This window comes from Anabas testudineus, chromosome 2 (assembly GCF_900324465.2).
Source record: "Anabas testudineus chromosome 2, fAnaTes1.2, whole genome shotgun sequence".
Lineage (NCBI taxonomy): Eukaryota > Metazoa > Chordata > Actinopteri > Anabantiformes > Anabantidae > Anabas > Anabas testudineus.
Genome location: NC_046611.1, coordinates 9,117,468 through 9,139,737, shown reverse-complemented (window position 1 = coordinate 9,139,737; position 22,270 = coordinate 9,117,468). Strand labels below are relative to the sequence as shown.

Genomic DNA, 22,270 nt, shown 5'->3' with positions numbered 1-22,270 from the left:
ACGCACTGATGTTGGCAGGCTTAATGAAAACATATTGATCAGACATGGTGTTTGGATCTAGACTTATTACATTGCATTGTAGTCTGCAGCAGTGTAATACAGAGATGATATAGAAGAACTAATTCAACTCACTGTTTTAATTCTGATAAACATGTGGGGAACGTCTGTCATGCTGCATTCTGGCACTGACTTCAACACACTGACCAGCCTCAGAGGGCTTTTACAAGTCAAACCAAGGTTGCATATAGAAAACTGCCGGCACTGTGGGGACCTGCATGTTTACTGTTGCCTTGACTGAATTGGAACCAAACACACTCAGTTGTGCATGGATTTTGCAGAGTGTGTCTTGTTGCTGTTGATTTTTGTTTTGTTTTTTCCACTCAGTCAAGCTGCATGCTTGATTGGTCAGTCTATCGCTCTGGTCCAGAGTTAAATATGTCCGTGTTTTGATGAATATGTCATGACATTTTGGTACAATCACAATTTCCAGAAGCTACATCAAACCCTGAGGACAATGGCAGCTCCCTGACTTTTCATTTGGTACCAGCCTGGGGCTGACAATTCTTATTTTGAGTCTCCATAAATATCAGATTGATTCCAATTGCTGTACATATTAAAATAATCACAATATCCATTGATCTTTCACACAGCACCACCGTCAAATTGTTTCCATTATAATGCCATCAAGAAGAATCACTACTTGGTTTAGCAACAAGACAAACCTAAACAGTAATCAGATGATGATTCAGATTCAGTTTGTACAGTTCTTTAACTTGAAGTAGAGATGAGAAATTTGATTTCTATCTTTTTTGCCTGTTTAGCGCCAACTAGCAAATGTCAAGATGCTAAATACTAAAAGAACATTTAGAATTTTAATTTATCTGCTGCTATATATTAAATTTGAGACAACAAAAAATAAATAATAAAATATTAGGATGTTAAACGTTTTTGTAATCATTCGTGTAAAAAAATCAAAAGCTAAAATAGAATCTAGCCAAATTAATATTTATTACCAGTTAATTGCACATGAAGTTGTTTCCGTTACGTATTTTCACCTTGCCTCCAACAAATGCTCTAGTTAAACTACTAATACACTTACTCATCATTTCCAAGAAAAGACGTCTCTCTCCATGCTACTTCCCTGGTTCGCACTTTAGAAGAGACCTTGGCTGTAGAAGATTTGTTTGGGTGCTGGTCCATGAAAGGTTTACAGCCAGTAGGAGCTGTCAGAGGAGTCAAGACATGGTCAGAACTGACTGATGTGAGGTCAGTGCTTAGATCAAATGATGTCCATGAAGAGTCAGAGGAGGCAGAGGGACTGGTGTCCACATTCTCCTCTTGCAATCCATCACCTAGGTCCATGGTGCATGAATGCAAATAGAGAAGATGTGACTTGGATGAAGATGGGTAAGGAGAAGAATCAGTTAAAGGACGTCTTGATGAAGCAAAAGCTTCTAGTGGATGAAACGAGGAAGAAAAACAGACACAGAATTGAATGAAATGAATAGCAATAGATATATGTGCACACCCGTACTGGCCACAAGCTTCTCCCTCTCTTTTCCTCGATTTCAGTAAAGAACTGAGGAGTGAGGAGAGGAAGGAAAAAACAAAAGACCAATCAGAGAGCACATTAGACCAAAGAGATAGCAATATGGATATGGAAGCAGGAAAAGAAAACCACTCGGGGACTGAAGACGAATGAGACTGGAGAGTGGTGTGAAAAGATAGGACTGCACTGCCGCAGATGGAAGGGGTGAACACATACAAAAGGAGCAGCAGAATCAGGTGAAAGGTGCGGGCAGCAGCACTTACGAGGTGATAGCTCATTACATCTCATTTTTCCCCCTATAATTGAATCATGCGGTAAGTGGATAGAGATGGCGTGAAATGGGAAATCGATTTGAGATGCATGGGGAGGCTTGAGCTGGTGGTTTTCGTGGCTACATGATAGCAGCAGGCAAGAGAGTGCCATCTTGGGTTGCACTGATAAGCAGTTCATTACAAAAACTCAGACCCAGTCTAAATAAAATTAAGGCTTACCACTAAAACCCATTAGGACCCTGATATGGAGAGGCCATGTTAGCCAGTCTCCATAAGTACATTGGAAATAGACAAAGACCGCAATTCTGCAGGCAGTGAAAAAACAATATATAGACATTCGCAAAGAACAAATTTAACAGATAGTGTATTCAAGTAGAGTCAGTATGGAACGCACTCATTTCTGTGAAGCATTAGAAACTCCTCTAAAGGCGGTGACGAGGTTGGCCAAGTGGTTACCCATAGACTCCAAGGTCAGCAGTTTACAGCACAACTCCTTCTGGCTTTGAGTTTTAGTGCTACTGGATAAAACACTGAACCCCCACATCATCCAGGGTTGCAACAGGAATGGCATCCGGCGTGAAACCTGTCCCCCATGTGGGATAAGCTGGAAGAAGACATGACTTGATTTTCAGAGTTAGAAACAACATGTTTTGACTCTGAAGTCTGCAGATAGTTATTTGAACTTTTTTTTCAATTAGGCAATCTCATTGAGATCAAGATCTTTCTTGTAATCCAAGAACTACAGTAATTACATATTTGCAAAAGATTTTTTTTTCAAGTAATAACTGTCCAGCATACTGGAAACATCTGCCCCTGTTCAGAGTTAGCCAGCGTTGACCATCATCACATAATTCACAGTAGTGACTATAATAAACATCTGTACTAATGACATATAGTTTGTTTTTTTTTTTTAGAGTAGCTGTCCAGTTTTCATCAATGCGTTATCTCAAGAAACACCTTAAGGGATTTCTTTTAAAAAAGGTACAAATATCCACTTGGACCTAAGCGCGAACTCATTAGATTTTGATGAATTCAGATCCATCCCATTCTTGCAAACACATCACAGGAAATCCTTGAGGACTTTCTTCAAATTTGGCACAGATGTCACTTGGACTCGAGGTGAACTGAACAGAATAGGAGTTTGGACCGTAATCATACATATAAAGTGCAACCTGACTGGTTCGTGGTAGTTTAAGATCAAAGCTGGTCACTTGTTTTCTTGAAAAGCACAAGCGGCCTACAGGGATCAGTGTGCTTTGAATGAACTGCACCATCCAACCAACCAAAAGTGTTCTACTTGTTCTGAATGCTGATGCTCAGAACGTCCTTACGAAGGTCTTAAGGTGTCTCACTTCCTCACACATCTCTTTTGATAGACACAACACTGACAGCTGCAAGAGCACAATTACTTTTAGGATTATAGTCCCATGACCTCTAACTCTTTAACTTCGCCGAACAGCTGTCAATCAAATATGACAATATTTCATATTCAGTCGTGACCTCGTGTCAAGTGGCGTATGACTTTGCCCACAGCGTCACTCAAAAGTTGTTGCACTTTGCGATGTTTAAGGACACCAGCACCTCAGAACCTTTCCTGCCCTTTTGGCTTATATTCTCTTATTACTGCATTTGACTAAGTGTTTTAAGAGTAGTGACAGGTTTTCATATAAATGAGGAGCACTATATTTGATAAGAACTTCCTTTAAGTAACTCGAAGGCAAACAAAAGAGTCACCTTCAGAAGGACAGCAGTTTAATCAGCTACAGTCTAGTGACACACAAAGTCAAGGTAGCTGAAAAAGTCTCTTGTCTACTTAAAACTTTTAATAACCTTTTATGTTCCCTCATATTTCATCTTAGATCAAAATGTCCAACAGCAAGAAATGGCGCAAGACTAAGCAGGTATCAAGGAAGAACGTCATCACTTTTTTTTTGTGGCACAATCATGGAGCTTTTCGGCATATGTAAACAAACTGGCACGCTTTATTGAACTGATGAAGAAAACAGGACAGGACTGATGACATTAGGAAACAGTAAAGTATCAGGTATTACCAGTGGGATCAGTAACAGTAGAAGTAATATATTGACAGACAGATGTGGTGTATCTGGCTTTTACAGTTTCACCATGTCATTGTGAGTAACCAGAGTTATGGCTTTTGTTGCATCCAGAATTGAAAAGTATTTACAATTTCTAGAATGTATTATTAACTACAGCAAAGCAAATGGTATCAGTTTATACAGTAAAAATCACAACTATATACAAACGCTGAATGATTTATGATCTAATCTTTTCAGTCCTCACTGATCACTGATGATTCCCTTCAACTACACACACTGCTGACATGTTGTTCACAGAACCAATTGTCCTTTTTTCATCTTTTGTCACTGCAACTTATCCCTCCTGTGAGAAGGTGGATACTTTATGAGGAACAGGCAGAAAAAAGTCAAATATAAAGCTGATAGACATGTATCTAACATGCACAGCACATAAAAAGCAAGACACAGCAAGAAAAACAAATCTCATTAACACTGAATAGACATTACAAATCTGAAAACTGTTATCCTACAGTACAATAACAAAGTTTCTAAGAGTCAGTACATTGTAATTGTGCAGCGAATGCTCATATTCAGAATAGTAAGAGCAGGTTTTGCTGTAGAATAAAGCAATTATATCCAGAAGATGATCACTGGGATGCACTTATAAGAAAGTACAAAATAAAAAGGGGCCCAAACTTCAAAAACAGGAGAAAATGCCCTGATGAGAATCAAATTAGTTTATTAGAGAGGCAAAACGAGAGCTTTTCAATCTGTGAGTCTTTCTCTTTCTAAAAGCAGGGCAAAGTATTCCAGCTAAAGCATAGCGGGAGAAATAAGGCTTTTTGCAAACAGCGCTGATTGTGTTCGATTCCACACATGTAGGCCAGGTACCAAAAAGACAGATGACAATGAGGAAACTACTGGAGAAGAGGTTCAGTGTCCGTCATCACCCACGGGGCCTACAAAAAGGAATCAACACACGGTATGCCACATGCCTGCCTTGGAACAGTACACTGAAGCAAAGCAGCGGGGGGAGGCTTCACATGCAGGACAGCACCACAGACAGGGTATGGGTGAAGGTTAGTGGCATGATAGAAGCAACTAGTTCCACCAGGCAATGGCAGCAAACAAACATTATGCCAGAAGAGAAGAGAAGAAAGTCCAGAAAAGCACAAAAGCCCAGAGAAAGCTGCCGTTACTCCTCTGTGCATAAGCACGGGTCAGACAAGCTGAAGGGGGAAGTCAGGGTAAAGACGACATGGGAAGGAAACAACGCCATCATCTCCTTCAGAAGACGGGCCTCGGTTGTTTCATGCTGTAATGGGCCTCTGATGCTGACACATACGCAGATTCGGGAAAGAAATCCTCATGGAACTCGGCCAGAAACCTAAGAGAAGGGGGTGGGAAAAAGGAAGTACAAGAGAAGGAAATCTTATGACATATTTCAACTCCAACAGTGTTCAGCAGTCCTCTGTTCACATTAAATATTCAACATAAGCTGTCAGATGACAAACCGCGCACACATTATAAGCTTACACGGCTAAACGCAGCTTCCCAGTTTACTTTGACTTCTGGTTTTCCTAGATATTCCTGGCTCATTTGAGATCAGTCCTAGACCCCTTGCCCTCTGTCTGGGGGTATATATGTAAGAGACAAAGCACCCTCATCCAGCCTTATACACAATCATTATGACGGAAGGAAACATGAGAATGACTGACCAACCGTCACAGAGGGAAGAGTGGAAAAATCCCCCCCTCCTCCCATCTAATCAGTAGCGGGGAAAACTAATCCGGAATCTTCTTAGTATCCGCTACTCGGCCAAATCCTCTAAATCTTGCCATCTCATCTTAGCTCCACCGGCCTTCCTAATCTCAATGCAAACAAATTATCCTCATCAGACGAGAACTTAAGAGCGCTTCAACAACCAATAACAAACGAGACAATTTAATGGCACAATAAAGGAAATATGCAAGTAGCCCACAGTAAGCAGACTAAAGATAAGAGCTGGTTTAAAGAAATGACATTTATTTGTGCCAGCTGATTCATAATAAGGCACAAAACTGGTTTCAATACATCGTTATTAATGGGGAAATAATTTCTCTTTGGCTCTTTGGTGCCAGAAATTCGGGCTTGTGCTTATCTTCATTGCTTTTAGATCAATAATAACACAAGACAAGCTGCTTTAGGCATACACATTGTAATTCAGCATGGTGTGTGTGAATGCATGTGCGCACACACACACACAAACACACACACAAGCACTTAATCATAATCATTTTTGCCGAGAAAGGAAGAGTGAGAGATCAGATGTAGCCAAATCCCAGAATGCACTGCACTTCAGTCTCCGCAACATCAATCAGTTTTGGCCCACTTGACACAATCTGCCACGAGGCTGATTTCAGAGTAAAAGCATGAAGGCTTTCCCAAAAGACACCAGTGTTTTAGTTTGTGTCCAGTGTCCTGCAGAGACTCCTACTTAATGAATATACTAACTGCTGAGACAAAGTGGTGGTATTTGCTGTATTACTACCAGTCCCAACAATTTATAGCTCACACGGGGGCTACAAACTACAAAAGTAATTTACTTTTAAGCAGAATAATGTTCTATGAGAAGAGACGGACCAGTGAGTTGCGGTCCACTGCCAGTGAATTAAAAGATTTTCTACCCATGTTCCCCCTACTACTGATGACACAGCAGGAGATGCTTTGCCAAGAGGAACTGCTGCAGAAAAGAGTGAAGCATCTGTATTTTGCACTGCAGGTGCTGTGGATGATGTGGACAATGCAGTTTCAGTTTGAATGACTCAAGTTTTTGGCAGATCAACTTGTGATTATTGTGGCATCAAGGACTTAATCACAATTTGTTTTGGTGAAGTAGTGAAATAGAGGTAACTCTGGCTCAGGCTCGGGTTTTATTCCTGTGCCACTTAGCAAGTTCAGCGTTGCTCCACAGCACTGCTCAGTGGCTAAAGGTGGTACTGTGTGTGTTTGATTAGAGAATGAGAGGACCTAAATCCCTCAGGTTTGGGACCGGCTGAACTGAAGATCGCTAGGGAGGATTTAAAGATTAGACTCCCATGCTTGTGTAATGCCCACTCATCTCCCTCCCTCTAACACATGCTCTTTCTCACTCCATCACTCCCTCCACTTCACCCCCATGTTCTCATTTCCTTTAGTCTTCCTGGCCTTTTCGTTTTTGGTGTTTCTGGCTTATTTGAGGAGTCGATAATGCCCTGGAGACATTTTTTAAAATCTTTTTCTGACTTCGATTGTTGCCCTCCATCTTTTAATTTAATTCTACTTTGAACCAACACATCACACCACCAAACCCTTCAGCACACTGGAGTATAAGATGTAAAAAGCTTTTGTCAAAGGTGTGCTGACACCTGAGTGTCCCACTCTTCTTGTAAAATGAGAATTTCTTGTACTTCAACACTGACAGTTACTGTGAAGTGAAGCATGGGTTAATGAGCAATGTCATTATTAGCAAGGTGCATTTTAATCAAGTGTGCCAATTGATATCCCTTTAATTCAATATAGCACTGCATTCTATTAATTATTTACCCTCAGAGGAAATTATATATAGTTTTTCATAATTTTTGTCCACTTGAGAATTTCTGTCAAGTGGACAGGAGTGGTTTATTTCTCAACAAGAGGGGTGAGATTTCAATATTAGCTCTGAAAGTATTAGTGGAAAAACTAAAAGCTTTTAGCCTCGGGTCAGTCAAAGATTGGGACTTCTTAATCTACACAGTGTGAAAAAAATCTGTAGTTAATCTCAGTTAATATTTTAACTGAAGAGTGTCTGTCTCTTTCTCTGTTTCTAAATCACTTCCCTTGGAAACCGTTTATGCATAAAAGGTAGTAATATGATCATTTAAGTTGAACACAATAATCAGGTACCTGAGAAAGAGTTCCAAATGTTTGACCAGAGCTCGAAGGTTCCTCTCGGGGATCTGCATCTTTCCCAGGATCTCAGGAAGCTTCACTGGAGAAACGACAACACAGCTGATCATGGGAACAGAAAGAAGCTGCACAAAGAGACAAAAAGCAAACTGATGTCAAAGAGAGTACCAACCAAAAAGCCGCAAAAGGTGCTGTGATCCATACAGGTAAGAGGGTGGAGGAGGCTGGTCATTCAACGGGTAGTTATCAGGAGTCAGCTTCCAGCTTAGGACCTGGTTGAAAAAAAAAAAAAAAAAGAAAAGAAATAAATATATAAATAATTAAAATAATGTCATCACGGTTACGTTTTGAAAGCACAGGGCTTCTAGTGAACATAGACACAGTTTTCAGGTTTCTACTGATGGTAAATGTGAACATAACGTAATATCACTACCGCTATGTAATAACGTCATCAAACACACGTTAAGGACTAAAGTGTTTTATGCATCTGACATTATGCTGGAACTCACAATCTCATTTCATGCACGTTACCACATTCTCTCCCTGCATTTATGTAACTGTCCTTACATCCATGAGCAAGACATTGTTTCCCTCCCAGGTAATATGTTCGTCACACACAGTTGCATCACCTCATTAAGCTCATTGTTTCTCCGGCTCTCCAGGCCATAGAAAGGCCCACTCTGTTCTTTGCTTGGCGTCAAGGGTAATGGGGAAGATGAGCCACTATGTACTGGGGTTTCTGTATTAGAAGCACAGAGTTAAACCAAAACATGTAAAGATAAACTTCTTACAGTTTAGTTTATCAGTGCTGGATTATGGTTAAGAAGAAAAAACAGTGGAACAAGAATTAATGCAGGTGAAATGAAATGTTGAGACATCACATTTCTTGTTTGGGTAGTACAAAATAAATAAAGATGAGAGAAAAAAAAAGTAGGATAGCACCATCTACTGGGTCAAATGGTTATTACTAACAGTACTAAAACCAGGTCAAATGCTCAAAATACAATAATACCACAAAATGCCATGTGATTTTTAAATGAAGTGTCGACTTACTTCTGTCAAGGTTGAGAAAGAATTTGGGTTGAGATGTGGTGTCAACCACACGGCGTTTGAGCTGTGGGGACGCTGTGGCACTGCCTCCACCTGGATATTATAATAAACATTGTATTTATAGCTCACATTTCAAATCTTAAAATATACCAGAACAAAGAGATCACAAATTACTTAAACTCAATTTATGTGCAACACACTGTCAGATCAGTTTCCAAATGATGATGACTCAAAAAGGGCATCAAATCAAGTAAAAGCTGATTACCTCCACTGCTCCCTTCAGCTGGCCGGTCACCTCCAGACGTGTTCCTGGTGGAGCGTCTGAGTGACTGGGACTGATATGAGATACAGTCCATGTCAGGGTGGCGCCGGCGCTTTGGGGTGGGGGCTGGAGCAGTGGGAGTGGTGGCAGAAATGTCGCTCAATGCCGGCTGGCTGTCAGTGGACTGAGGAGTCGGAGGGTTGTGTCCCAACGGGCTCGGACTGCGCTCTCGCTGGGCACTTTAAGGACAAAGACAAAGATTTTTAGCTTGAAGTGGAAGTTGAACAGTTGAAATCAGTATACAGGGGCAAAAAATTTTGTGAACCTTTTGGAATTTCATGGTTTTCTGCATTAATTTGTCATAAAATGTGATCTGATCTTCATCTAAGCGAGTACGTAGTAACGTATTAATGTAGTATTATTGTAGTATTAATGTGCCTAAAATAATAAGAATTCTGATCTTTCATGTCTTTAGTGAGAAGCTGAAACTCTGCAGTCAAGTTGGGTGATGCCACAGGACACTGACCCAAAACACCAAAACAAGTCTACAACAGAATGGCTTCAGAGAAACAAAATCTATCTTTTGGAGTTGTCAAGTCAGAGAACAGACCTCTTTTTTGATAATATTATCTTAGGCACATTATATTTGTTAATACTCTTGACTTAGATGAAGATCAGATCGCATTTTATGACAAATTAAGGCAGAAAACTACAAAATTTTCACATAATTTTCTTGCTATTGTATTACAGTATATTGCAGCCAAGCAGTTTATGAAGACTTACTTGCTGGAGCACGGGGAACTTTCATTCATGGCCATAAAGAGCCTGGTGGAGCTGACCTTTTTGAACTGAGCTTGTTCACAGGGATAGAGAAGAATCATGGGCAAGGTGAAGTCAAACGTGATTCTCAGGCCGTCGACCATTTCCTTGCACAGCTCCTCACTTGAAAAAAATGAATACAATTAAATAACATGCATAATAAATGATGATCATGGTAAGAAGAGTATATATTACAAAAATGAAGTTAATGTATGGCTCAACATGCATTTAATATTAAAAATTGGACTGAGCACATTTCAACCGTGAACCTTATATTAATATTCTAAGCAGACTTGCCTCTTCTCTGGAGGGATTGGCTGTGGACTGGTGCTCTGAGTTGTGTTCTGCTGCCGCCGGTACCTCTCATTGGCCATGAAGGCTTTGTTGATGGTAAAGTTTTTTACATAGGACTCTAGGATGTGCACAACATTTGTCTGACAGGGAACCATCACCAACTAGGAGAGAAAAATACAACCAATTATGGGCAATCTTCAATTCATATTAAGCAAGTTTCCTGTCAATCAAACTTTAAGGGTTTTCTAATTTTATTCATTTGTATGTTAGTCTTGAAGACAGGAGCAATCTGCATAATCAAAAGAGTCCACATGAAAGGTGTACTGTATATGGTAAACAATGCACTGTGGACAAACAATTTTTAAGAGCACACAGACCAGTAAAATATTTTTATTGCTTAAAAGTTGCTGTATGTACCTTCTTTCTCTTGTTGATGTAAAAGCAATCATCCTCCAGTTTTTTCTTCAGAATGTCTGGGAAACTGATGTCAACATGCACAATCTTCTCCTCACATTCCCTCTTAACATTAATGTCTGGTTCAACCCTCTGAAACAGAACAGATGAAACTTCAGGTGCATGGTGAATAGAAAGTCATTTTCTCTGAGACATGTTTGGCTGCTTTTGTGTTTAGCCTGCAAGGCCTCAAAAACTAGTTGAGCTGAAATGTCAGTGCTTGTCTGTATATTCTGAGACAGAAAACTGTACTCATCCACATTACCATTTTGTTAATATCCTCAGAGAAGGTGCTGTCCCCACTGTTCGAAGATTCAGGGTCAGAATCGTCCCCTTCACTGCTCTCTGAAGATGAAATTAAACCTGGAGAGATTCATTAGATTAAGCATATATGGAGCGATTAATTTGATTACTAAGGGAGACTAAGTGAGCAAAATGAAAAGTCAAAGAGATTTTTTACATGCGTCATCACTGTCGTCCTCCTTTGGGAGAGTCTTCAAAGAAGATTTAGTACCAGACTGACGACGACGCCTCTTCGCCCATCCCTTTCTCTTCCTAAAGTCAATACAGGTAACAAAATGTAGATTATACTTTATAATCACACCTATAGCTCCAATGAACAAACAGAAAAATCGAATCTAAAACGTGTGGTAATGGACACAGTGATACACAGTGAACTGGAGTTGTTGGTGGATTAACACATGCCATGCATGTATGCATGTATTGCTGTGTAAAAAAAAAAAAATTCATGAAAAGATCTTGACCTAAATTTCTGTGGGCAGTAATGCAAAAGTATCTCAAAGTATGTTCACAAATAAACCAACATAGTGTGAACTTACATGCGACCTAGAGCTTTGCGAGCCAGTTTACGTTGTAATTTACGGTTATCCTCAGTGTCCCTTAGGACATGATCTTCTGCAGCCCAACGATCCCAGCTACACGAACACAGACATTATAAAAAGGACATGCATGGTTTGACAGCACTGGTATAAAGCTACATTGCTAAGTTGATGAAAATGAGACTTCCTAATTATAAGCACCACAATGAATTAAGAGATACAGTTAGTTACCTCCTGTTCCAACCATTGAAGTGAATCAGGTACTTTGGGATTCTTCTTCCATGTTCATCTGTACCTATCAAGACATCAATGACCTGTAATGGGAATGCACAACAATCCTTTCAGTCTTGCTTAAGGTACCTGTGGATTGAAGGATGGTGCATCCATTCACAATTCAGCTTGTTGCGCATCCTGAAGTGCTTTATAATAATTTATTTAGAATTTGATTGTTTTCGTTTTTCCCCAAGTATAAGATGAGGTTCATTAAATTGTAAAAGCACATATTGTTTGTGCCCCACTATATTTTGTCCTGTCAGCTGCATTTACTTTATTATGTAAGCGACATGAATTTAGCTGCACAATATAAAATGGCAATTCGTGCACTAGTACTAAAGTGACACATTACAATAATTTGACCTGATAAAACATGATGAAATTTATAGACCCCTATTAATAAATCAAAAACCAACAAAGCTGCAGTTTTCCTGAAACAAGATCAACATTAATAACAAAGCGGTTACGTGACAATTTTGCTATACAAATGTTGAATATATTTACTACATTGTATGTTCAGAATAAAAGGTTTCTGCTACTTAAGAAAAAGAAAAGTTTTTCTGCAACGTATAAACCTTGAGTCAAACACTTAGCTGGCTAATGCTAGCTGCTAGCTAGCCTGTGTTAGCAAAGCAAAGCTAGATTGCGTTGATGTAAACATACCCAGAACCGCCCTCTGTTAGCATTAGCTAAAAGAGCGACAACAATACGCTGCTAGCAGACGAGAATTAACTAGGTTATCATTACTCGGTTGGGATATTCTTAATATTATTGTGTTATTAGCGAGCACACGATACCATTAAAATAGCTAGACGGCAATAGCTGATGCACAATAGTCAATACATGCAGGTTAGTGGTCATGTGTTGGTGAAATTAGCGGCACAGTTGTGTTGGTGCGTTTGTTTATAGTGTGTGTGTGACAGTTACCTTTAATATTCTCTAAGTTATTGTTTTACATTTGGTTAAATAGCGTCATTGCACGATTGGAGAGCGTTAACAGCTTTAGCCGGAGTGCACCACCAACAAGCTCCATTTGAAACAAACCAATAGCTCCAAAAAAACAACAACAACAACACAGCTGCTTCTCTAACTTTACTTAACGTTGATTTTCGGAGCTTCGGGAAAGAAACGTGCACTCAAACGCACCCGGAAACCTCGTTAGCCGCTAACGCTAACGCCATTTCTCCCAAGGCCTGAGAGCTCTTCGCTGTCGCCTCATAACGTTGTAACTTATCCCACATCTACTGAAACAATCCTGCTTTTCCAGAACAAAAAAAAAAAAACAACAACAAAAACAGTTCGCTTGCACAAAGTCAAAGCACAGAAGAGCTCCACTAGCTTACATGGAGCGTTACCTTAGCGTCATACAACACTTTAGCCTTGGTGGGGTCGGGTTCAAAGCACAGGACTCGTTCTCCTTTGTGAAATTGATATTTAATTCCCCGCGAATTCATTTGTTCATGGCGACGTGTGGGAGAGGAGGCATCGATCCGGACCCTCTAAACTCCTTAACCCTTTCCTTTCCTAACTCTTTTCGGTGAGGGGTCTCCCACCAAGCCGGGCTGCACAGGGATGGCGCTGTTGTGGGAGAACCGGAGCTGCCTTCACAGGCTTCTCGTAAAATAAACAACCGAGTGCAACTGCAAGCAACATGCAAAGATTATTTTCCTCTGCGATATGGGAGCATAGCTGTATTATGTAGTTTAAATGGTGCACCATTAGTCTCCATTAGTGTTATGTTGGGATCTGCAACCTCGTCTAGCGCGAACAGTTCTAATGCTTTGTTGGGTAGTTTGTTTGTTTTTTTTTTTCTAATGCAGGAGTTCCTACAGCCCTGAAGGCAACGTGAAAAACGCAATTGGATAAGTTGAAATGACCTCTCACAGACACCGTACTCGTAGTGCGACATCAAACTCTGGCCAAGAGAGGTCAGTGTAAGAGCACAGGAAATCTACACTACATTTCCCACATTAAGTCAATACCAAATTGATTTTGTTATATTTGTTTCAAAACTAACAAACATTTGATCAAGCTGAATTTTTAGCAGACATTCCACATTTTTCTAAATATTCACCACCTATTCACAGCCCTATAAGGATCCTTGGGATGAAATAGAGGAGGAAAAACCATCTGTGTCCACTTAGAGATGAATATGAACAATACCCTGTAGGTAATTGCCCTATTACCAATACCCCAGCTACTCTGCTGATTATTCTAAGATTAAACTTGCCCCTGTAATTGAGCAGCATGGCTGTCATACAGTATAGAGGAGGATCTGATCTGTGCCGTATTGACATTCATCATTTTGGGAAAGACCCCTACCTTCAGTTAAAATGCAGTAAAAGAAAATGATGTCTCAATAATGTTAACAGTAGGCTGTATGGAGATATATGTGCAGCCAGGAATATTTGAAATCTTTGGTTGGATAAATGGTCTGCTCGAGGGTAATTAAAACAGTGTGTGGGTGTGTGCATTAAAGTTTGCAGACAGTTACGCCTTTCATACCAGATTTGATTTCTTTTGTTTCTGACCTTCTAACCTTTCCATTCATATCTGTCTAACAGGATTAGACAATGAAATTTACACTGATCCCTGGCACAGGAAACCATGCCTCTGCAACTATAGCAGAATCTAGACTCATTTTGCTTAAAATGGTTTCAGGCAGTGCTGCTCTACTATTGTATACCAAATATGGACAGTGTGTGTAAAACACCAAATGTGACTGGCTAAAACATGGCCCTGTAGATTTAGCTACTCTCCTTCCTTTTGCTGCATCTGATGTATTTTGACAGTCACGTCAAATGTTTTACATTAAATGTTGCCATGTTAGTAACCTGAGACCTGCAAGGCCTAGACTGTCTTTAACGTATGATGAAGAGCTTGAAGGCAGCAAAATGAAAAGTCAAGGATGCTGCAAGGGTCACACTCGACTTTTTAAATCTGTATATGAGAGCATATCTGTATTATATCTCATGCACTCTTCCCCCACATTACTGTTGTTTTTGGCTGCTTTCCCGAGTGGAGGTGGTAAAGGCACAAGCCTCCAGTGCTGGTGTCTTTCCATAATTTATTATACACACATATATATATATAAATATACATATATATAAACTAGGTTTTCTGTCTTTAATTCCACTGTCTGAGTTTCTCTCACTCTGTGTCATTCTATGCCCCAACAGACTGTTTTTAGAAGGGTCCAATCTATCTGAGCTGTTATCAGTGTCATGTCATGCTGTGTGTTGTGTGTGTGTGCGAGTGTGTCATGCGGCGCAGCTTCATAAGCTCCTTTATCAGCCGGTCGGCACCCTCCTCTCCAGGCTCCTGCTGTCTCTTTTCATTTTTCCCATACTTTCACACAGTGGGTCACGCAGCTCCAGATCTCTCTCTCTCTCTCTCAGTGTGTGTTTCCTTCTCACACACACTATTTTCCTATCTACTTAGATCCACACATAGTCACACAGACTTTTTACACGTGTGTGTAAATTAATGTCTGGCATAGGCTCTAGCCTCATGCACAGGTGTATAAAGAAAGGTTATTAATCCTATGACTCGTTTATTGTTGAGCTAATAATAGCACCCAGCAGGCTTCACTGATAGGCCTATTATTCCCAGACAGTGAGGTGGATTAATGTGAGACAAGGATTAATAGGCCTATTTTCATCCCTGGCTAAATCATGTCTGTCTGTGTGCATGACCTTCTCCCTGTCTAATTATTTTAACTGCCTACTTCCTTAATTACTCTTAAGAAAATGAGCTTATTAATTATAGAAACGCATGGAGTCCCACATCTTTAATTGTGCACTAAAGGCAGCAGTAAGTTAGTAGGGTTAAAGTGATGTGAATTCTGTGATTCTTTCTGAACCCCCTCCCATACTCATGCACAGACACTCTGACACTGTCAGACTGCTCTCACTCCACTCCAGTGTGGCACTGACCAACGTACTGAGAAGCACAGCAGAGAAAAGGCAGACCTGACTTGCTCCTTTCCTCACTCGCGCAGCGTCTGGAGCCAAATGCAGCACATTCCAGCTCTTTACTGTTTGGTGGTTGCTACTTTCTTTTGATGGGGCTACACCAAGGCCCTGTCTTGTAGTTGGAGCTTTAAAGAAAAGCTGTGAGTAACGCTGATGTGAGATCCATAATAAGGAGACATGTCTGCAGCTCAAGGACTTCTCAACAGCGTCTTCTCTTGCTCCTCTCCTGCCTCCAAAGCCATAACCAAACGGAGGCTACGGCAAACCCGCAGCTTGGATCCCGCTATCATAAGACACTGTGGCACTGGAACCGATGAAGCAAGCGGAGTATCGTTTTCTGGAGCGGCCACTGCAGACGCAGGTGCGTCCCCGGAGCGCTTGGCTGTGAAACCGGCTTTACGCACCAAGATTCCGACACTAAAGGAACCCATAACCCCGTCCCTCTCCTCCCCTTCCATACCTTTGGATGTTTCTCCATCCTCCAACTTCCACTTTGACTATGACACAGTGAAGCGTGCCAAAAGGAATACTGCCGGGGATTTACCGTTTCTGGTGAGGGGGACCGGTGGTGCGCCGTCCGGCAGCACCGGCGCGCTGTTCTCTCCGAGGAGGTGGCTACAGAGAAAAGTGCAGCCGTCCAGCTCTCATGCATATGTTGTGTGGAAATCGGAGGTAAAGATTTAAAGCTTTGATTCTAGTACATGTCATATGTTTGTAGTTTTATAAAGCATTGAAACATTTTGTACGTTGGTTCGTAAAAGTAGCTGAACAGACTGTAGGTGCTCTCCAACAGCTCTAGAAAGAATATGACTGCTGCTGGAAAACAACCAACAGTCTCAACACACACTTTATTTCTGCCAGAAGCGAAGCAGAAAACACATGGGCTGAAAATCTGTTTACAGACCAGCCAGTCTGCAGATGACACAGACATTCTTGCCTGCGCATCTTAAAACTGACAGCGCAGAGATGGAGGTGCCACGACTTCAGGTGTTGGAGCCTAAATGGAAGATTTATGGGTTTTTAAGAGGGACAGTTGACCTGAGTCTGACATCTGCACCTGGTAGTCATCCAGTATGAAACCACTACACAACAGCCTACAACCAGTTGTAGTAGTAGTTGTCTTGGTCTTGCCCAAGGGCACATAGGTAATTAACTGGGGGAAGGGGACCAGCAGTACTACTTCACTTCACCCACCTGGAGTTTCCTGTATGATCGTTGCTGTGTGAGAGTCACACCTTACACAACAGCCCTTCTGGGAAAGCTATAAAACCTGCTTTCAAGGATTAAATAATTCCAACAAAAGGTGCAATGAAGTGCACAGATAGTTTTGCCCCCACAATCCTTTCTTTTCCTCCTGCTGTTGTCGTCACTGGGCTGGTTGGGCTTTTGTCTTCATATAGGCTTCTAATTAAATGTGAATACGGAGAAAGGTAGTGTTTGAAATCTTTACCAAAACATACTTGGGCGACTTATTTTTAGTGGGGGGGCTTTATAGGCTGCATAGTTGGCACAGGGCCACATGCGCTGGTGGAAAGGTATGATAATTTTCCTGCTTCTATTGTTGACTTTCTTTCTCGGCCTGTTGTGATGTGTTTTGCTTGTCGAGTTGCACTGCGCGTGTACGTGCAGCAGCATGTGTGTGTGCTGAAGTAAAGGGTTTTAAGGACACATGGCCTGGGACTCGGTTCTCACGAGTGGGAGCGGTCACAGGGTTAAAACCATGCTTGCCCCCAAACAACCCTCCCATCATTTCCTATTACAAAGCTCCAACTTCACTCACTTTTCTTGCAATGGGCCTGTCTTTCGTTCTCACATACACACAAGCACACGTCCACACTCTCTTTTCCTCCCTCTCTTCCTTTCCGAGATTTTTCCATGTTGTTTTCCCCCCTGGCTATGGCCCACAGAGGATAACATCAGGCCATCAGTTTGGAGTCATTAGTACAATCTGGACCATGAAGTTATTGCACCTTAGAGTGTTTGTAAAAGTACTGAGCCAAGAACTGTTGCTGGTCTGCAGTAAACTATTCTCTCACTGTTGGGTGTGAAGTAAAACCCAGAAATGAAGTGCAAACAAAGACTTTATGTTGGAAATAAACCGAATGTGGTCGAATTTAGTTTGTGGCAGTTTGTATTTTTCCAAATGCACAAGAAGAGACAATGTTGATTTAAGAACATAAAAATACCCTCCTGCAGTTACTGACGAGGCTGGGAGTTGTAATTCACAATTTGCCAGTGTGTTTGTCAGTTCTGAGGGAGATGTGACCTGTCTGTCAGGTGCAATAAAAGCACTGGGGCCGTATTCACAAAGCTTCCTAACTCTAAACTTCTATAGCTTCACATTGTGACGTTCAGCAGATTCCTCCAACTGGATACAAATGATGTGACACAAACCACATCATCACACCAACGGAAAATGAACAGTTTGGTCGGCCCACAACTCCTCACTGAGATAAGGGTTTTTGTCCTTTCCTGGGTCAGAGTTGCTCTGACTTGTTTCCTAAATCACTCTTAGTCTGGGACTCTCAGCTTGGACTTTTTAGACTAAGTTAGGAGCTCTCTGAGAGTTTTCTAAGAATGCTTGTGAGTACGGCGCCTGAAGTGTTGAGTGTTTATACTTTGTTTATACGACCTTTGATGCTTTTTCATATTGTAACTTAATAAATTACTTCATTTCCAGGTAATGTAAGTCATTATTTTCCAAAACAGGCAAACAAGCTTTATATACTCATGTTCTTTGTGGTGTAGTCCTGCCAAAGTGGCTAATAAGATAGAAGGCAGACTCAGCAAACTTCATGAGGTTCCAAAAATAGAGTCATTTATTCACATATGTGCCACCATGATACATAGATGCAAAAACTGCACCACTGTTTAAATGCCTCCTTCAATCTGGATCAACCGTATTTTATGTGAAACCATTTTTACTTTACAGGTACAAACTGTTTCTCCCTTCTAAAATCAAACTATTGATAATATATTACTTTTATGACATGATTGACAGATGGAGGGGAAGCTCTGATCGTATAGTGTGCTACAGGAATAAGCTGTACAAAGAAAGAAGATGTATTTTCAATAGGTGCTATTTCAGGTATCATGATTTGCTCAATGCACTGCTGGGAGGGAGATCCACTTCATATCAATGTGTGTGTGTGTGTGTGTGTGTAGGGCAACCTGTGCAGATTGGTCCTGTGCTATGCCTTTTTAAGGAGGGAGACATGAACAGAGAGACAGACAGAGTGGAAGGGAGACGCGGAGACGTGTTGTAGATGTAATGGTTTTCACCGAAAGCAACACAGAGCAGAGTTATGTTGACCAGGATTACTCAATAGCTTTATTTCACCATGGCCAGGTGGCTGATGTTTAAAGAACAGTGACAGAAAAATGATCAGAAAGTGCTCTCTGTTTCTGTTCTTCACTTACACACGTGTGTGTGTGTGTGTGTGTGTGTGTGTGAAGATGCACAGGCTCGCAGAGGAAGCAGTAGTCGAATGATTTAATCCTGGTTGTTGATGGGGCACCTGAATGTTGACACTATTCCCTCCTCTTCTAGACTCGCTTATTGTAAAGCTTTAAAAAAGAGAGTAATGTGAAGAAAATCCTTCCAAAAGGATCTCCTTTAGTAAAAGAAATAAATAAATCTACTACTACCTCATATTGATAACAGATGACTTGAAGCGATACCAGTTCTTTGAGGCCAGAACCTTATGCATTCACAAGCTCACAAACTATTACACCCACAGAGCAGGACTTAGCGGTGCAAAGGGGAAAAGAGGAAAATATGTGGCTCTTCTCTCTTTGGCCCCATGAGTAATCTAATTTAGTAAGTCAATAAAGAGTAAAGAGGAGCTATAAATGTGCAATAACTGTTGATCTGGCGCTTTAGCCTGTGGTGATAGTTTTCCCAGATGATAGATAGAGAGATGTTACAGCATGTTGCACACAGCACAGTACCATTTTCTATTTACAACTCAATGAACCACAACTGGGAAACTGGAAGATTACCATTTGGAGTTTTCTGGAATCACTATTATGATCTCTTGCAAGAGGAATGGGGACGGATAAAAACACATCATTTCAATGTTTAGTGTCATTAGGCTATTTGAAAAACGTAGAATTACAGCTGCTTACATGTACTTGTTACCATTCTTAAAATTCTCTCAATGCCCACATGCTAATTTATGTTTATGCGTCAGTGCTGAACTACGTCAGTGGACTGGGCTCGGAGAAGAAGCAGAGAAATAAACTTTTAGATAGTCAAACAGTCTGCTGTTTGCTTTCTTAAGATCGCAAATAGGATTTTCTAAGAACAGGACTCTATCACAGAAAGCATGACCCGCAGTTTCTCCTTTAAAGTTGAACATTTACATTTCACATTTACACCTTTCTCCAATGTGCATAATAAAACAACCATCACCAGCAGCCCAAATCCTTGTGGGACGTTTTGCTGGCTACTGGGCAGAACCTCCTGTGACATTACTTGATATATTTTATCACATCCCTCACATGGTATGTGACATCTATTTAAAACATTTATGTTGCAAGTTTCCTCATACAAACATTTTTCATAATGTTCAGTCTATCAGAGGGTATGCATATTTTGTGAAGCATAAATGTCCAGCATTGTTTACACTGAAGAAGCTGTGGCGTTGACTTGGACCATGGCTTTCTGCCAGGACAACAACAGCTTTTTTCTTTTTCTTTTTAAACCAAGTTTTACCAGGTGGTCCATATTGAAGTGTTTATAACAGCAGTAACAGTTGGTTTGTGTATTGGAAAGATATGGTGCAGCAGAGCTGCTAATCTGAACAGAAGGAGAGGCTAAAGGTGGCCATTCCTTTACTGTCAGATCTCTGAGCGCGCTCAGTGAGATGTTTTTTTAAAGCAGCGGTTTGTGTATCACACACATTCTGGTAAAGTTTGTTCTTCTGTAGAGCGAGCATGCATGTGAAGTGCACGTTGACCAGACCAAGGTGGTAACAAGTCTTTATTTTGTCACTTTCTTCTTCTTATCCTGAGCTTTTTGTCATTGTTTGCCGTAAGTATTTAGTCGTTTTTTAAAACATCCTCTCTGAAGCTGAAATAAATGTTTGTCATCATTTAATCTGCTGATTAGTTTGTTAATTAAAAGTAGATTTTTGTGTCATTTGCATTTGTGACTAAGAGATTCATTCTTTCAGCTCTGCTCCAATTATAATCTTATTATACTCAAATGAGGCAGAAGTCATAATAGTCTGCACACTCCCTCACACTGACCAAGTCCTTCTTTCATATAGATTCACCTGTACATTGGTACAAAATAAAAAAAAACACAAACAAACTTTCAGTGGTGCATTCAGGGAAAACATGCATCTTTGGCTTTTTATGAATTATTGATGCATCACCAAGTTGGATTTTGATGTGCACGGCGCTCTCTCTCTTTCTCTCTGACATGCTCCAGCAAACAGACAGGCTTGAACTAGTGAACCTCACTGCGATCCGTTGCGCCTCTCCTCCCTTATTTCCTCCCTAAGTTCCCTCAAAGTGAGGAGGCTGCGTTGGAGGAACGAGACCTTGATGGTTCGACATCTGTGGAATGCTCGAACCAAAATACATACTGAAAACATTTTCGCACACTAAGTCGGACAGTTCAGCCAAGATTTGCAAAATCTCACAAATCTAGAGTTACATTTTTATGGAGCTGTTTCGCCAAACGATACCAATAAGGCAGCACAGAAGAACTAGTTCTGTAGATCAGTGAGGTAAATTTAGGATGTCATCACGCTGTTACAAGAACCTCCGTCTAAACACCGAAACATGATGAAATACAGACTGATTTCCTTGGCTTACAGGAGTAATTTCCTTGGCTCTAGTCACAGTTGTCTTAAAGTCTGATGTCACATCACCCTGAATTGGGGCTCCTTTCATTTGAAGGATGTGTAAGTCACGTATTATTAATTCAGATTTTTATTTTTGCATATATTATTCACTTTGAGACTATGTTTCTTGTTGCGAAACGTTCATGGTTCTGGTATAGATGACCTCTGCAGCATGTTGCTCCTGTGGGAGAAGCTCTGGATTTATGTATGTGGGTCTGCACGGAGCCGTAGTTTGATTATAGCCTTTATTAACAAGCCTGGTTGTAAACATGTACAATCGAATGGCAGACCAGAACGCTTCCTGCTTTCAAGGAAGCTCACAAACACCCTGATGTAGCTGAAATATCAAGCTATGTTATATATGTATTTAATTTCTGTACTGAGGAAGATCTAGACAGCAGATTAGCACCTCAGCATTAACCTTGGTTAAAAAACGTATGCTAAATGGCTGCTTGCTGGGTCGTCCTCCGCTGCTGCTGCTGCCGTGTCATTATTTTTAATTTTGTCTCTCAGCAGGTCGCTCACTTTAATGTCAAGCTTTCTGTGTTTTAATGGAGTGAGGTAGTTTTGATGACTGTGGTTCTAAAGTGCTGGAATCCCTCGATCAGCACATCAGTGATTTTACTTTAGTTTCAGAGTGTAGATCATGTTTTGAAATCCAGAGATAAGACAGAATTATCTTTATCCA

The 22,270-nt window shown here is 40.8% G+C and overlaps 2 protein-coding genes across 4 annotated transcripts in view; one reads left to right on the top strand and one right to left on the bottom strand.

The window, feature by feature from the left end:
• Positions 1–3,781: 3,781 nt before the first annotated feature.
• LOC113164046 (male-specific lethal 3 homolog) lies at positions 3,782–13,351 on the bottom strand. 3 transcript variants are annotated; one of them, XM_026363142.1, is made up of 14 exons: positions 13,097–13,351; positions 11,712–11,794; positions 11,481–11,576; positions 11,102–11,196; positions 10,907–11,004; positions 10,606–10,734; positions 10,192–10,349; positions 9,859–10,017; positions 9,079–9,314; positions 8,817–8,906; positions 8,393–8,502; positions 7,936–8,035; positions 7,761–7,845; positions 3,782–5,244 (listed from the first exon to the last, which is right to left on the bottom strand). In XM_026363142.1, exons 1-14 carry the CDS (start codon positions 13,205–13,207, stop codon positions 5,145–5,147), a joined length of 1,650 nt encoding a protein of 549 aa, XP_026218927.1. In that variant the 5' UTR covers positions 13,208–13,351; the 3' UTR covers positions 3,782–5,144. The 3 variants fall into 3 exon arrangements, with proteins under 3 accessions (XP_026218927.1, XP_026218928.1, XP_026218929.1); XM_026363143.1 differs by having other exon boundaries at positions 13,109–13,351; XM_026363144.1 differs by lacking the exon at positions 13,097–13,351 and adding an exon at positions 12,681–12,797.
• Positions 13,352–15,736: 2,385 nt separating this feature from the next.
• Positions 15,737–22,270, top strand: part of LOC113163774 (rho GTPase-activating protein 6-like) — a 58,715-nt gene continuing 52,181 nt past the window's right edge. The window contains exon 1 of the mRNA XM_026362725.1: positions 15,737–16,399. Within this exon, the coding sequence (XP_026218510.1) occupies positions 15,905–16,399 (495 nt within the window). The 5' untranslated portion in view covers positions 15,737–15,904. The remainder of the gene's footprint in view (positions 16,400–22,270) is intronic.

Coding starts and splice junctions, on each gene's coding strand:
- LOC113164046 (XM_026363142.1), bottom strand. CDS start 13,207: ATGAATTCGCGGGGAATTAAATATCAATTTCACAAAGGAGAACGAGTC. Junction 11,197..11,480: donor CGCAAAGCTCTAGGTCGCAT/GTAAGTTCACAC, acceptor TATTGACTTTAG/GAAGAGAAAGGGATGGGCGA. Junction 7,846..7,935: donor GCACCTTTTGCGGCTTTTTG/GTTGGTACTCTC, acceptor TCGTTTCTCCAG/TGAAGCTTCCTGAGATCCTG.